We start from the raw sequence: 15,211 nt of genomic DNA, 5'->3' as shown, positions 1-15,211 counted from the left end.
CAGTTACTAAAAGTATTTTTGTTCCATAATTTTAGTTATATAAATATATTTTAAAAATTATATGTAAATATATTTAATAAGGCAGTTTTTATCCCCATACAAAGAATATTAGGTTAAGTTGTTCTAATCTGTCAAAGTTGTCATTGATTCTCGAGTCGCCAAAATGTCGTCAGTTGGACTTAACCTCAAACCGACATATGTGAACGCAAAAATGAAGCAGTAAATACACAGGAAAGCCCATTTCAACATCTAGAAACACAATACTATCATTCAATTATTGTTTTATTGTTGAAAATAACTGAGGTGTTTGTAACCCATAGTGACATTTCAAGGTTAAGTTTTCTCGATTCGAGTTTTTTTCACAAGACTGATTAAAATGTCTCACGCCCTGTGCAAATCGACCGTACTGAAAATCTATCAGGACGTCATCGATGATGTGATCTCTGGCGTCCGGGAACTGTTCCTAGAGGACGGTGTCGACGAAACCGTTCTCCAGGAACTGAAACAATTGTGGGACACCAAACTGATGGCCAGTAAAGCCGTAACTACGGAAGAGGAAAAGAAGAAAGTAGAGCCGACAAACGGTTTCCCCAAGCAGGTGCAGAATCCCATGCCACAGCAATTGGTTCAGCAACCAATTCAGGTGTTTGAGAACAAAATGGTACCCATTCAGATTACCCTGCCCCCACAACCGGGAACCGAGGGAAATCAGTCTCGCGTTCTCACTATTCAGGTTCCGCAGTCGGCTTTGCAAGGTAATCAGTTGCAAAAGGTCTTAACCGGACCGGTTATTACTGCAACGATGGGGCTGCCGGTGAATATTGCGTCGTCGGTGTTGCAACAACACGTCAACGCAGCGTTCGCGAGCCAGCAGCAGGCTGTAACGATTGTCAATAAGGGTTTGATACAAACCGATGGGGCAGCTCAAGATGCTGAATCAGATGAGGAACTCGAGATTGAATTTGTGCTGCCTGGACCGCTCAAGAAAGTCGGTAAAAGAGGTAAATTGAATTGATAGGGTTACCTTTTAATGTAAAGGTGTAGGCTTTTATGACCATTGTTTAAATATCTTGCTACCTTTTAATAACTCCAGTCTCATGTTGTATAATGAATTTCAGGTAAAAAAGCAAAATTGCAAAAGTTACGCAAGCAGTCAGTGGCTGAGGCTGCTATTGCTTCAACCTCTGAGGCGACTGCTATCCCTTCGACATCATCTTCGTCGCTCGTCCAGGCGGACGGACCACTAGACACCTCGGATGAAGACGAGGACGCTTCGGACAACGACGATGATGACGACGACGATTTGGATGAAGACAAAGACGAAGACGATCACGAAATGGAAGATGAGGGCGGGGAAGAGGAGCCCTTGAATTCAGAAGACGATGTGACGGACGACGATCCGAGCGATCTGTTCGACACCGATAACATAGTCGTGTGCCAATACGATAAGATTATGCGTAACAGAAATAAGTGGAAGTTCCATCTGAAAGATGGGATCATGAATCTGAATGGACAGGACTATGTCTTCCAGAAGGCGAACGGAGATGCTGAATGGTAAATGGTTTTTGCTCCCCCGTTTTATCCTTTTGTCCCGCGTATAATTATATAACTACATATTGTATATTTTTTAGTGATGTTTCCATTTCATGTATTTGTTATATGCATTTTCCTTTAATCGTGTCGGGCTTTAGTTAGGACTGAAATTGTTAGATTTTGATGGACTCGTCTTTATTTTTGAAATAGGGATCTTATTTATTTAATTCCACACCTGCAATGTTATTAACATTTAGCCTGACATGATCATTTAAGTCCATTCAAATGCAATTTAGTTAGGTTTACTTCCAGAGGAAATTTTTACATGTATTATTTCTAGTTGTTTTGTGAATAAAACTATTTTTCAATAATGACTTTAGTTTATTATTTAACAAGTTCAGTACACACAAACCAACATAAATAACATTACCAAACCTTTTTGGCTCTGTTAACAATAGTCAACAATTTTCTCCCTTTAATATTTTTCTTCAAGTTCTTTTCTCTAGGGGTGTAATTGGCGCAGTAAATTAAATACGCCTCAGTATATTGAAACTCAAAGTAGAACGTCAATATACTCTGTCCTAAAATACGGGCGCACTCCCCAAAAATAAGCCGGAAACTCTCAGGATAACATCTGTAAAACTCGTTGAAATAATCCAAAGAAATTGTATCCGAATAACACGTATAATTTATCCAATATTGTTCGAATGGATTGTAGTGTTGCATATATTGTTCTCTAATTTTAACGTTGTTCCTCGCTTGAAAATCCACCAGTTGATTTTGTTGCGTTAACCGCGTATTTTTTTCGAAAGCATCAGCGTTATTCACCGGAAACTGGTTCAAAGCATTTTCGTGAGTTCCGTCGTCTACAACATGCCGTTTTAAATCGGCGACAACATTATCAGATTTACCAGCGACCATTTTAACAGTTACTAAAGTTCCGTCACTTTCCATTACCTGTTTGTTTTCTGTGTAAAGATTTTCAATCCGTTTCATCTTCCAGTTTTGATTCGCGCCGTGATGGACAGTGTCTACGTGCTTCCCTTTGTTTATTAATTTTAAGAAACTGTTAGGTTTTAACAGGTAATCCATACTGTGATTTGACGACTCATAATTTAAAATTTCGTGTTGATACGGTTTATTACTTTCAGATTTACTCAGGAATCTACAATAATTATACGACTGTGTCAGGCTAGGTTCAAATTCTAAACCTACATTAAAGTTTTGTTGTAAATCCTTCAATTTTAACAACAATTGCTTGTACTGGGACATATATTTATTCAACTGCATATCTTCATCAAACTGAGGAGGTTTTGTGGAAGTAAACTGCAAATACAAATCACTATCAACTGTAGTCTGGTTATTGTTATATTGAGTAGGAAAATGGTATTCATCAATTATTACACTCCGATAGTGTAGATATTTCATCCAATCAACAACATTGAACATTTTAGGGAAGGTAATATATTCATCGCAAAGCTGAGAATAGCGGGAAAACTCGTATTCTGTCACATCATCAAACCCAAACAACAATTTCAAAACAACAAGTATTACTGACATAATTCGACCTTCGTAATTGGGAAAAATAGTCGAGTTTTTAGCAAAGTTTAATTTCGGTGACGTTTTATTAACAATGTTGACAACGTAATTCGTTAAATCGTCGGGCAAATTTAGTTCTTTGCAAAACCTCCTGCAAAGTTTTGGTAAATCTGGTTTAGTTATATATTTGTGCAAATTTAAAAAATTAATCATCTGAGCCACATTCTTCCTAAAACTAAAATTTGTCAGGGTTCTTTTAACTGAGTTGTCCCTAATGTTCAAGTTCTTATGGTGAAAGTCGTCCGGGAATAAATTCCTGTAGTAATTAAAACTAATGTGACCATCATTAATGAATCTCAACAAGTCGCCAATCTGAATATCATCCTTATTAATCATCAAACCGACGTACAAGATACAATACAATTTCGTCGGCGTCAAAAGTGTTACCTTGTGTTTATACGAAATGTTTGAATGTTTAATTTTGTGACATTTCATAGATACATTGGAAGAGTGACGTTTTAAATGTGTTTTCCCACATTTTTTGCGAAGCTCCTTCAGAACGTACTGATTGTACATTACACTTGGTGAACTTTTGTCTGAACTGCTTTTTATGCTCGTCAGAGTTTCATTATACAATGACGTCGATTCTTGCGTTGATTTCTGGGCAATTTCCTCCAGTTGGGACTCTGCCAAAGCCCTCTGAAATATTTAATTATAAATTTGTTTTTTATGCTTATGAATTGTACCTTTTTTCTACTTCTTTCACGTTTCAGTGAAACTGACGTGTTTAATGTGGCCTCAGATCCTGATCTACTGGAAACGGAACGTCGACGTTTTCGACTCGTCTTAATTCCATAAATTATTTCGGCATCTCTAAACATTTAAATGTATGCAATTAAATCAATTAATAGACATATGAAACTTACTTTCTGTAATTGACGGCCGGTAATTTGGGAATGTCTTCACCAGGTTTAATTATTTCCAGTTTTTCTAAATAGGACATCCACAAATATCTAACAATAGGCTTCAATTTTTTGTCAGCTCCCAATTCTATTAATTGATCTGTTAATTTGCAAAGTATAATATTGTAACATTCCCAACTTGTGATATTGTTTTCCGATTTATCCCGGTTCTTCTCGATTTTCCTGGTGCTCTTTACATTAAACTTGACTAGTTCTTCTTCAAAAACATGTTCCTGTATCTCTTGCGTTTGGGTTTGGCATTCATTGCAGAAATAATGACCAGACTCCTTGTAAAAATCAGTACCACCACAAACTTCACATTCTACCTTAGGCATTTTTAATTTGTTTAATTTTCACATTTAAATAAACACAAATCGGAGAAGTTAGGTTATAAACCTGTTTTAAACATAGAAAACCTATATACCTAAAATACTACCAATCACAGAACACTTAAAAAAAATTAAAAAAACATTGTGTCAATACAAAAATACATTAAGTGTTCTGTGACAAAGTTGTAATGGGTTATTGTTTTTGTAAATAAAATGCATATTTATTAATAGTCTTGTTTAATAATAATAAAATATATAATAAAAATTACATTATGGAATATTTGGTAATGCAACCCACATTACACATATTATCGCATATAAAAAAGAGACAATAATTAAAAATAAAAAATAATGATTTATGATATATAAATAAAATACTATGAGTCTATATAAATTTAGCTTTTTTAAAATTTAAAAAAATATATATATATATAATAAAATATAAAAAATTTTTAACGCTTTTTTGCGGAGACACCAGCATTGAAGTAACTTAATAAAAGTGAAGTTACGAAAAAAAACTGCTTAAGAAATGTCTTATTTTTGACGATGGTGATTTTGTTGATTCAATTTTAGCCGTTAAACAACTTATAGCTTCGTCCTTTTTATCAGCAAGATCCTTTAAACAATTAATCTAAAAGGAGCTATTAAACAATCAACATTATTGTGCAAGAAACTACCTTACTTCTTCTTCAAGTAATAGTTTAATTTCTTGTTTTTCCTTTATGTCCTGCTTCATTTGTTTATACTCGTTTCTACGAATAAGAGCAATTCTTTTTCCATGCTTTTTTGCTTTACCACATACTACTTCACCTTAAACCCAAAAGTTTAACAAAATCCGCTTTGAAAAAATAGATTTAAAACCTCTAGCATGAATTTCCTGATATATCGGCTTGAGCTTGCGAACTTTCTTTTGTACAGGTCGCGGTCGTGGTGGCACAACATCACCATGATCCAAAGTCTCGACTTGTTTCTTCACCATATTCAAAACCTTTTCGATAGTTCCCGGTTCGGAATTGGCAAGTTCTTCCATCGTGTCCTCGCTCAAATTGATGCGCATCCTTGTTAACACTCGCTTATTCAGCATTCGCCAGTTCTCCAATTTCTTTTGCACCGAATTCTGTGGACTGTAATTGTGCATCTGGACCAGTCTCGGATAATGATATTTCAAGATTTCGGCCAGATTTACTGAAATGGATGTAAGAAACTGTCAAAAATAACAAACTGGTCGGTACCTGCGTCCGCAAAGTCCCGATGTATGAACTTCTTCCGTCTGGTGAAGTGCTGCTCGTCAATCCAGTTGTAGAGTTCATTTAAATCTACCCTGGACTGCTCCATGTCCAACAAATTTCCCCAACAAAAAAGCGTTATGTATTTTGGCATTTTGTGACGTTACTATTGAAATATCGAATTTATTTTCATTTATTGAAGATAATTTAACATACTTCAATTAAAAGGACAATTTAGACTGAATACAGGTAAAATAATGAAAAAATCACTTGATTAGCTTTTGATCCCGTTTCCGATAAATTTTAAAATATTAGTAATTTATATTTCTTTGTCTATAGCCACAATTTTCTAAAGAAAATCAAAATATTTCTTTTCTCTTAACATTGCACTAACAGAAATACGATATACATATATTGAAATATAATATTTGTACACATTGAAAAATCAAATCATAGTGTTTATAAATGTTTCCAAAATTAAGTTTTTGCATGTCATCTAAATTTATATTTATTGCAATAACAATATTGTTTTTAACCCGTGTTTCCAAGTTTTAGTGCATCTACTGTATACAAAGTAACTCGTTTCTGTACAGTTATTAGGTATTTATAATATAATTAAAATTCCATTTACTATCATCAAAGTCGACCAAATTTAAAATACGTATTGTTATTGTGCAGGAAATAATAAAACAGTGCGTAACTTAATTAAAAATTGGAGTTCATTGTGACTATAGTCAATGATACGATGACTTACATTATTGTCACACTGATTGTTCTTTTACTTTTAATCAAATTGGTGTTATTAATTATAACTAAACAATGCAAAAGCAAAGTGTGCTTAATAGGTAAAACTGCAATTGTAACTGGTGCAAATACAGGTGAGTGGGAGGTATTTAATATAAATGTTTATGTAAAACTGTTCTCCAATAATTTAGGCATTGGCTTTGAAACGGCTTTAGACTTTGCACATCGTGGTGCCAAAGTGATTCTTGCATGCAGAAATCCTGCGAAAGCCGAAGATGCTAGAAATAGAATAATAAACATCACACACAACCCCAATGTTGTAGTAAAATTTGTCGATATGTCTTCCTTGAAGTCGGTTAGAGCTTTTGCCAAAGAGATAAACCAGAACGAGGAAACACTTGATATTTTGGTGAACAATGCAGGGGCTGGAGGAATGGCACCCAAATTAACTGAAGACGGTTTAGAACTGACTATGCAAGTTAATTATTTTGCTCCGTTTTTACTGACAGTTTTACTCACAGGTATAAATTGTTCACTTTATTTTTCTTCATTTACATGATGACTTACAGATTTGTTGAAGAAATCAGCTCCTAGTAGAGTAGTAAATGTGTCTTCTTACATGGCGAAATTTGCATGCTTGAACCCGAATGATCTGAACAAACGAACAGGAATTACTATGGCGTATTCTAATTCAAAACTGTGTCAAATTTTCTTTACGAAAGAACTTGCAGCTCGATTGAAATCTTTTAACGTCTCAGTCTTTTCCGTGCATCCCGGTGCTGTGCGAACAGAGATTTTCAAACGGATACAAGGTTTTAGAAAATTAGTACTAGACTTTTTCTACAATTTCTATTTTAAGGTGAGTAACAACAAAATAATTATGTGCATGTGTAAATGTGCAATTTCGATTTTTTAGTCAGCGGAAGAAGGTGCACAAACAGTAATTTATACTGCAGTGGAAAATTATTTGGAATCATATACTGGGGAACATTTCAGCGAATGCCAGGTTGTGTCTACGTATAAAACAGCTCAGGATAAAAATTTACAGAAGAAAATATGGGAAATGAGTCAAAAGTTGGTTCAATTAAGACCAGACGAGTTTCCATATTAAGATTAAGTAGTAGTTGTTTTAAATCTAGAAATGTACATACCATGTTGTGTACTATATAATCCGTTTAAAAGTAAATAATAAATTATTATATATTAATTGTTTCTTATTTTAGTGATTTCCTCACTTTGACACCAAATTTTATGACAAAATTCATAATCCACCAGTTTTAGGGGTTGTTCATGAATTTGATAGTTTGAAAAATATTGTCCAGTCACATTGTTTAATTCCTCTGATGTTGCCAAATAAACACCCAGTTTTGCACCATTTTCTACAGGCTAAAACAAAGACAGATCCTTACAACAATATTTTCATTTATTAAACATACTTTAGTGACAAAATTGAATAGTTTTTTAGTCGCTGATTTAAATAACTCATCATATTTTGAATACGGCTTAAATAAAAAATCTGAATTCATCATTCCGGGATGAAAACAATTGGATGTGACTTCAAAATCCTTCAATTTATCGGCAAATCCTTTCGACGCTATCATATTGCAAAGTTTCGAATTGTAATATGTCACGGTCTCCGACAATAAATCAATTCTAAAACGAGTTCCTCCAATTAAATTATTCACTGTTAAATTGCTAAGAAACGCTCCACTCGAAGTGACGAAAATAATACGACTCGGCGCAGATATTTTCAATTTTTCTGAAATATTCCGTGAGATATTATACAGTAGGAAAAGCGTTTGATCTGCCTGAATTTAGAGAGAGACATCATGCAGGACAGAGACAGTAGAAGTCTGTCCCATAGTGGGAGACATACTGTCTCTATTGTACATGATGTCTCTTTCAGGATTCGGATGGATCAATCTCTTTTCGTATTGTATACAAAAGGTTATAAAAATTACCAGACAAAAGATGGGTTAACAGAAACGGACTGAAATGGTTAATTTGCATGGTAGGATTTAGACCGTCTTCGGTTTCTTTACATTCACTAGCGAAAACACCGGCGTTGTTAATAAGCACGTGCAGTTGATCTTCTGTTTCGTTCACCTCTTCGGCAAAGCTTCTCACCGAACAAAATGAAGACAAGTCTACGTTTCTGCAAGTGATATTCTCGTTACAGGAACTTCTTATAATCTCCTCTCGAGTTTCGTCTAAATCTTGTTTGTCGCATAAAATAATTCGATGATTTTTTTTAGCCAACATGGACGCCATGTGATAACCCATACCTGTAATTTTTAATTTGTGGATTTGTAGTAGTATAGTAGATGTATTGACCTTGCTTGGCACCGGTTATAAGAATTGTTTTTAGTGCCATTGACAAATGGTTTGACACAACAACGTACTGTGGTTTAAACAATTGTAATCAATTTCCTGTTTTATAATACTGACATAATAATTATTGTACATATGATACAATTAATAGTTAATTGATCTATAAATAATAAAAATTATGAAGGACAGAAACCATGGCGATAACTGTACTCCTATCACTATTATGGAAATTGTATGCAGTGCATTATTAATATTCTCAAGTAGTAGTGATTGACATAGACTTGCAGGTGAATGTTAAACGAAAATGTACGGAATTCTAGAGTGGATATTATTAATTTTGTTCATATTTTTTATTGGATCAATTTTAAATAAATTTTTGTTTGGTGTTTGTAAAAGTTTTAGTTGTTTGATCGGCAAAACTGCTATAGTTTCTGGAGGAAATTCAGGTAATTATTTTAAATTTAATCTTTTTTATTAACTAGTAATAAGAATAATTCTAGGAATTGGATTAAAAGTGGTGAAGTCATTAGCATCCAGAGGATGCAAAGTGATAATTGCAGACAAAGACAATGCGGAAGAAACAGTTCTAAAAATAATCAAGGAAACCGATAACCCGGACATTATTTATAAATATTTAGATTTGGGATCGTTTAATTCTGTAAGAAAATTTGCGAATGACATTATAAAAAGCGAGAAAAAATTAGATATTTTAATCAACAATGCAGGAATCAGTTTTGGACACGACAAAATGTCGGAAGATGGAATAAATCTTCTTATGCAAGTTAATTATTTTGGACCGTTTCTACTCACACATTTACTAATTGGTACGTGACGCTCATTAAAGGTATTGAAATTAACGTTAAATGCTATTTTGTTTTAGATCTGCTTAAAAAATCATCTCCAAGTAGAATAATTTTTACAAGTTCAAATTTGTCACTACGAAATAATATAAAGTCAAGTAATTTGACAAATCCAAAATTAAAATTCGAATTTTTCGAACCGACTAACCTGTTGAACATATATGCTAATTCAAAAGTAGCTACGATCATCGCTTCCAATGAAATAGCTTCAAGATTAGAAGGATGCGGAGTAACTAGCAATTCTCTTCATCCTGGCATTGTTAAAACGCCAATATTTAAAAAAGTTGAGAATGTAAATTGGTTTTATTTGTTCTTATTGAATTTGTGGAATAATATTTTTGCGAAGGTAATTTTTTTTTGTGATCATGCAACTTTCTCTATTCTAAATCTAATTATAAGAAAACTTGCTGTTGTCCTTGGTTTTTAAGTAGTCATTAAAATGCATTTTCAATTATATAACAATTAAATTATACAGATTATAGGCACAATAAAACAAAAACATTTTTATACAACATTTTATTTATTGATTTTTATGTATAATATAATAAGTTCACATTTAATTAGTTATGATATATATTTTAGAATTCATGGGAAGGTGCACAAACAACATTACATTTAGCCATGTCTAAAGAAGTTGAAAATACAACAGGAAAATATTTTTCGGATTGCAAAACGCATTTTACTCCATATATAACTAAGAATACAAAATTTTGCAAAACACTTTATGAAGAATCACTGAAAATTGTTGGATTGAGCGAAAAGGAGAACATTCAGGATTAAGTTACTTATTGTCAAAAATTGTTTTTATTTATAATTGTATTTTTTTAATGTAAAATATATATGTATTTGTACAATTCACTTATGACAAGTAATAACACCATATTACATATATAATACAAATATAACAAATATACAATAATACATGTTTTAACATTATAAAAATTAACAATCATCGATTTTTATACTATTTTACATTAATATTTTACTTTATCAAGCTTTATACTTGCTCTGCTGTTAGATGATGTTAATCTTAAATATTCATTTCGTATCGGTTTTAGATCACGACAATCTAGACACTTGTTAAGATGGGTAGGTATGGGAGGCGGTCCATTTCTTCCCCCTCCGTCTGCTAACACTATTTACTTATTTTCATATTATCCCTCAGAATATTCTAAAATACCATGATAAATTTTCCTTGAATGTCGAAGCTCATATATGCCGAATTACCATGTTCTATTTTACATTTACAGAATCAAATGACATCAACTACATGATGGATAAAACTGCGCCAACATTTTTTTGACTAGAGATGCTTGGATGAAAATTTTACTCATTTTAGATACATATGAATGAAATCAACAATCATAATCTATAGAATTATATGATGATTAAAACTGCTCTAAACCTTTTTCTCAAGAGATACTTGTATGAAAATATTACTGATTCTAGACACAAATAAATAGAATTGGATGACACCAATTATATGATGGATAAAACAGCACTTTTTGACTAGAAATGCTTAGATTAAATATTTCTCAAATTCAATAAAACCAATTAATTTGTTCAAATCCCACTTTAATATAGTTAGTCTATTTATTCGTTTCATATCACCCACCTCCTGAAAATTGATACTGGAATTGTAAAAATATGCTGGAATATTCGGCCTGTCTAACTTATACTTTATATATTATCTGTGAAATGGAAAGTAGATTTCCATGCAGGCATCGTCGTAAAAGAAGTCGTTAACTAAATCCTTCCTCCATGCTTCTATATGATGGATTAGCGGCCAATCTTTTAATGAGTGAGATCAAGACGAGATGCGGGTTTTCTGCGTTTTCTAGCGAGATAAATCTGCACGGTTCTCTGTTTACTTATTAAAGTTAAATAATTCTTCTTTTTCAACTTTTCGGGGTACCCCGAGATCATCAATCTCTTCAAAATCATCAAGATTTACTTCAGGCATGACTAAGGAGTTTCGTTTAAGCATAACCGGGAAGTTACCTTGAACCGTAACTTACCAATGGTACCTCGCCAATAAGGTTTACTTCAGTCATAACTGTGAAATTGTCTATAGGCATTACCGAGAAGTTGAATCGGTGCGCAGTTACATTGAGTTTTGACTTGACGGTTATATCCTTGACTAATACTTTGTCCGTGACCCTTAGATTGGTTTCTCTGGTTACACCCTTGATTCAGAACTTGGTTTCTAAGTGTCTTGTATAATAATTTGATTTTCCTGATTATATATTTGATTCATGAGTTCCCTCCCTTTTCAAGAATCCCTTGATGACCCACATTAGGAATATATTGTTGGTTTCTTCCAGGAATATATTTTTGGTTCCCTCCCGGAATATGTATGAGTCCCTCTTTGAAAGTATTTTTGTTTCTATCCTGGAATGTATTGTTGTTTAGGATTAACTTGATAGGAACCTTCAGGAATAACTAGATCTTTGGCATTTTGTTGCATTCGATAGAAACAAAACGTTATCATTCACGATAACTTTTTTTATATGTAAATCCTTGAATTGCTTCATTTTTGACAGTGAGTCACAAAATTCCTTTAAACTAGTTCCATCTGGAATTAGCAATAATACTGCCTGATTCATATTATCAAAGAGAGATTTATCGATTTTGTGCGAATACATTGTTCATATAGTGTTAAAGGTAATTGTTTCTATTCAAATGTTGAAAAAGATTTAGGTTGTGTAGCTGGTACGTTGAGAAATTTTGAGCTCTAGAACTCATCTGTTATATGGGTTGAATTAATAATATAGTATAATATTATTTTATACAGATTCAATATTAATCGATGGATATTATTATTTTGCAATTAAAACAGACTGAAGGTTTTCGAACATCATGTTATTTATTTACGTTTTTTTTCAGTGACGATACCAACTTACGTCAAATTACAATTAACATTAATGGACATTTGCTAACATATAATTATAAACTAGTTAGCGAATTTAATGTGAAATAAATATAAGTAATGATTACAATAGGTTTAACAATTTTAAATTAAAAAAAATTGTTTACTATGGAATTACGACGCCAAAAAACTTCAAGTCATGAATGTGACTTATATAAAATAACTATTAATGGGTATTGAAATATTTATTTTAATTTAATTTTTAATTTAATTATAAATCTTATTTTTAATAAGCATTAGCATAAGCATACAATGATTTTATTAATTTTACAATTACTCTTTCCATTTTTTATTTGACTCCATGTAATAAATTGAATAGGTTCCAAAACTAAAAAATTTAACCCTGAACTAATCCAATGTTATATTCATTACTCAATTATATATTATTAATTTTATGTAACATTTGATCTATTGTAATTGACACGATAATATCAAAACAAATATGATTCACCATTTTGAGATAAACATTAGGGAGATAATTGGTTATCATACGATCATAACTGTAAGTAGTACTGACTTAGTCCAACTAAAATTAAATAGGTATCTTATTTAGTACGAATTCAATTTACTCTGAATCATAGTTTTTAATCTAAATTAAAACAATGACTGATAACGGTAACAATTTAAATATCATGCTGAACCATTTTAAGTAACTCTTGTTTAAGAAGCTGAATGCCAAAGACTTAGACGTGAGGATCAACCCGACATCATGACATCCTCACCAAGAGACAAGTATTTTTCCACATACATCCTATTTTATACATTGGGGATGATAAGTCAAATGCCCAGCAATTTTTTTATAACAGCGAACTCAGTAAGTAGATTTATCTTATTATAATAATCAATTTTATATTTAATTTTGTTGTAGTATTGGATGTACAAATTTAGAAACACATCGATACCTTTCGATCCCCATGAGAAGGAGAAAAAAGATTTACAGGCAACATTCACATCCAACTTTTCTATAGTTGCAAATGTTGTGTCTTTCGCTTTTATCATTATTACCGTGAAATTTGCGAAGAAAATATCAGTCAGCACAAGAATTATTGGCTCATTATGTGCTGAAATGGTGCTTTTTATGATCACCATAGTTTTTGTCAATGTGAATAGTGATTCGTGTAAGTTTTTGAACAGTGAAATTAAGCAAATACATACAATTTGATGTTTTTATGTAAGGTATACAAATAAGATAAGATAACAACAGCAGTGATAAAGATAATATATTAGCATAAGTAAATAAATTATTATAATTTGATTATAAAAAACAAACAAATAAACTCAGTTTCTAACAAACAGAATTTCTAGGGCAATATGGATTTTACATTTTCACGTTGATCACAGGAGTCCTGTTAAATGGTAAGTGCACAATTCTTACAAAATAAATAAATAAATATTTTCTTTTAGGATCGAGCGCAGTATGCTTGATTTCCGCCTTCCAACTCTCCTCGAAGTTTCCTCAAGCTTACGTAGCGGCTCAGTTAACAGGTCAATCGGTTTGCGGCATTTTCGCCGCCCTAATCCAAATACTGGCGTTGACTAACGGCATAGAAAGAGTCATACCGAACGCCTTCATTTACTTTTCGACCGCCTTGCTCGCCATATTAGCCACTTTAATGTTTTACGGATACAAGAAACGATATTCGGAGTTCTTCAATTACTACGAAAATTTGGAGGTTCAAACGCAAAACACGGGATTGCCGTTTTCGAAGGAGAATGTTTTACGGGTTTTGAAAAAAATGAAGTTTTTGTTATTCTCCATGATTTTCATTCAGGGTGGAACGATAATTATTCATCCTGGATTAACCGCCAACGTGGTGTCTGTTGGTGAAGACAGCAAATGGAACAGTATAAATGTTGATTAAAATAATTATAATTTTTGTATTAATTTTGATTTTTTAGCAACATTTTTCGTGCCTGTGATAACTTATTTAATGTACAATATTTGTGATTTTGCCGGAAGGGAAGCTTCTTTAAGAATCAAACAAGTAACAAACAATTTTTATTGGGCATGCATTTATCAGTAATTTTGTTTTATTTTTTAGCCAACAAATGATAAAATTCTCTTCATCTTAAGTACCTTGAGGTTAATATTAATTCCATTATTGATGCTGTGTAATGCACAACCAAGACATCACACTTCTGTGGTGTTTAACTCGGACACTTGTTATATTATTTTCATGTTTATTTTTGCAATAACGAACGGATATTTATTTAATTTAACTATAACAGCACTTCCTTCGTAAGTAATTTTATTTATTTTTTTTTTGTAAAGTTGTCACATTTTTTTTTAAATTTCAGGGTGATAACATTGGAAGAGAAAAAGATTGGTTTTACAGTGCTTATTTGCGTTCTAGTCGTCAGTTTGGCATGTTGTGCCATGTTAAACAGTGCAGTCCTAAAAATAATTTAAGTAAAACAACAAAATGTAATATTAAATATTTATTGCAATTGTTTTATTAATTTTTTATTGAACGATCGTAATATTTTATTATTTACAGAATAAAGAATAGAAATCTTCATTATATTCTCATTTTCTTACAAACAAATTTATAATCGTCATTTCTTTTCCTTTTACAATTTTTACGAATATCCTCCTGTAAAGCGGCTTCTAAAATTTGTGTACAAATAATCTTACAGTTGCACAGCATAAAAGTTTCCCTTACTTTGATCTCATAGCTGTTTGGATTGTATCTAAGATTGTGTCTTATAATTTTCATATTATTTAAGACTTCAAATACTTTTTGTCTAAGTAATGAAT

General features: G+C 32.2%; 5 protein-coding genes across 11 annotated transcripts; 3 read left to right on the top strand and 2 right to left on the bottom strand.

The window, feature by feature from the left end:
• Positions 1–130: 130 nt before the first annotated feature.
• LOC109596536 (transcription initiation factor IIA subunit 1) lies at positions 131–1,907 on the top strand. The gene is made up of 2 exons (XM_020012102.2): positions 131–1,001; positions 1,119–1,907. Exons 1-2 carry the CDS (start codon positions 377–379, stop codon positions 1,556–1,558), a joined length of 1,065 nt encoding a protein of 354 aa, XP_019867661.1. The 5' UTR covers positions 131–376; the 3' UTR covers positions 1,559–1,907.
• LOC109596534 (TATA box-binding protein-associated factor RNA polymerase I subunit B) lies at positions 1,894–4,435 on the bottom strand. 3 transcript variants are annotated; one of them, XM_020012101.2, is made up of 4 exons: positions 3,999–4,435; positions 3,819–3,945; positions 3,520–3,771; positions 1,894–2,859 (listed from the first exon to the last, which is right to left on the bottom strand). In XM_020012101.2, the coding sequence occupies exons 1-4, from the start codon at positions 4,367–4,369 to the stop codon at positions 1,960–1,962; spliced, it is 1,650 nt and encodes a 549-aa protein (XP_019867660.2). In that variant the 5' UTR covers positions 4,370–4,435; the 3' UTR covers positions 1,894–1,959. The 3 variants fall into 3 exon arrangements, with proteins under 3 accessions (XP_019867660.2, XP_019867659.2, XP_049823643.1); XM_049967686.1 differs by having other exon boundaries at positions 2,231–2,399; positions 2,491–3,771; XM_020012100.2 differs by having other exon boundaries at positions 1,894–3,771.
• A 311-nt stretch (positions 4,436–4,746) lies between these two features.
• Positions 4,747–5,952, bottom strand: LOC109596527 (sperm flagellar protein 1). Its single transcript, XM_020012095.2, has 4 exons — positions 5,596–5,952; positions 5,225–5,548; positions 5,046–5,173; positions 4,747–4,994 (listed from the first exon to the last, which is right to left on the bottom strand). Exons 1-4 carry the CDS (start codon positions 5,741–5,743, stop codon positions 4,869–4,871), a joined length of 726 nt encoding a protein of 241 aa, XP_019867654.1. The 5' UTR covers positions 5,744–5,952; the 3' UTR covers positions 4,747–4,868.
• A 42-nt stretch (positions 5,953–5,994) lies between these two features.
• LOC109607309 (uncharacterized) lies at positions 5,995–10,382 on the top strand. Its single transcript, XM_049967929.1, has 8 exons — positions 5,995–6,467; positions 6,525–6,854; positions 6,903–7,192; positions 7,250–7,436; positions 8,961–9,110; positions 9,165–9,488; positions 9,545–9,870; positions 10,107–10,382. Exons 1-8 carry the CDS (start codon positions 6,335–6,337, stop codon positions 10,302–10,304), a joined length of 1,938 nt encoding a protein of 645 aa, XP_049823886.1. The 5' UTR covers positions 5,995–6,334; the 3' UTR covers positions 10,305–10,382.
• Positions 10,383–11,505: 1,123 nt separating this feature from the next.
• Positions 11,506–14,975, top strand: LOC109607307 (equilibrative nucleoside transporter 3). Of its 5 annotated transcripts, none has more exons than XM_020023812.2 (8): positions 11,506–12,188; positions 13,122–13,267; positions 13,322–13,571; positions 13,759–13,809; positions 13,858–14,298; positions 14,353–14,438; positions 14,496–14,692; positions 14,752–14,975. In XM_020023812.2, the coding sequence occupies exons 2-8, from the start codon at positions 13,163–13,165 to the stop codon at positions 14,861–14,863; spliced, it is 1,242 nt and encodes a 413-aa protein (XP_019879371.1). In that variant the 5' UTR covers positions 11,506–12,188; positions 13,122–13,162; the 3' UTR covers positions 14,864–14,975. The 5 variants fall into 5 exon arrangements, with proteins under 5 accessions (XP_019879371.1, XP_049823648.1, XP_049823646.1 ...); XM_049967691.1 differs by having other exon boundaries at positions 13,119–13,267; XM_049967689.1 differs by lacking the exon at positions 11,506–12,188 and adding an exon at positions 12,990–13,068 and having other exon boundaries at positions 13,119–13,267.
• Positions 14,976–15,211: the final 236 nt, after the last annotated feature.

This window comes from Aethina tumida, chromosome 5 (assembly GCF_024364675.1).
Source record: "Aethina tumida isolate Nest 87 chromosome 5, icAetTumi1.1, whole genome shotgun sequence".
Classification (NCBI taxonomy): Eukaryota; Metazoa; Arthropoda; class Insecta; order Coleoptera; family Nitidulidae; genus Aethina; species Aethina tumida.
The sequence above is the reverse complement of the archived record's forward strand: the minus strand, read 5'-3'. Positions and strand labels throughout refer to the sequence as shown.

Excerpts from the sequence above, each read along its gene's own strand:
- LOC109596536 (XM_020012102.2), top strand. The coding sequence starts at position 377 with ATGTCTCACGCCCTGTGCAAATCGACCGTACTGAAAATCTATCAGGAC. Across the intron at positions 1,002-1,118 it reads CAAGAAAGTCGGTAAAAGAG|GTAAAAAAGCAAAATTGCAA; the intron begins GTAAATTGAATT and ends AATGAATTTCAG.
- LOC109596534 (XM_020012100.2), bottom strand. The coding sequence starts at position 4,369 with ATGCCTAAGGTAGAATGTGAAGTTTGTGGTGGTACTGATTTTTACAAG. Across the intron at positions 3,946-3,998 it reads CCGGCCGTCAATTACAGAAA|AGATGCCGAAATAATTTATG; the intron begins GTAAGTTTCATA and ends TTAAATGTTTAG. Across the intron at positions 3,772-3,818 it reads GTGAAAGAAGTAGAAAAAAG|AGGGCTTTGGCAGAGTCCCA; the intron begins GTACAATTCATA and ends TAAATATTTCAG.
- LOC109596527 (XM_020012095.2), bottom strand. The coding sequence starts at position 5,743 with ATGCCAAAATACATAACGCTTTTTTGTTGGGGAAATTTGTTGGACATG. Across the intron at positions 5,174-5,224 it reads TCAGGAAATTCATGCTAGAG|GTGAAGTAGTATGTGGTAAA; the intron begins GTTTTAAATCTA and ends TTTGGGTTTAAG. Across the intron at positions 4,995-5,045 it reads AACTATTACTTGAAGAAGAA|ATTAATTGTTTAAAGGATCT; the intron begins GTAAGGTAGTTT and ends AGCTCCTTTTAG.
- LOC109607309 (XM_049967929.1), top strand. The coding sequence starts at position 6,335 with ATGACTTACATTATTGTCACACTGATTGTTCTTTTACTTTTAATCAAA. Across the intron at positions 6,468-6,524 it reads TGTAACTGGTGCAAATACAG|GCATTGGCTTTGAAACGGCT; the intron begins GTGAGTGGGAGG and ends CCAATAATTTAG. Across the intron at positions 7,193-7,249 it reads TCTACAATTTCTATTTTAAG|TCAGCGGAAGAAGGTGCACA; the intron begins GTGAGTAACAAC and ends TCGATTTTTTAG.
- LOC109607307 (XM_049967689.1), top strand. Across the intron at positions 13,810-13,857 it reads CACAGGAGTCCTGTTAAATG|GATCGAGCGCAGTATGCTTG; the intron begins GTAAGTGCACAA and ends ATTTTCTTTTAG. Across the intron at positions 14,439-14,495 it reads CTTCTTTAAGAATCAAACAA|CCAACAAATGATAAAATTCT; the intron begins GTAACAAACAAT and ends TTTATTTTTTAG.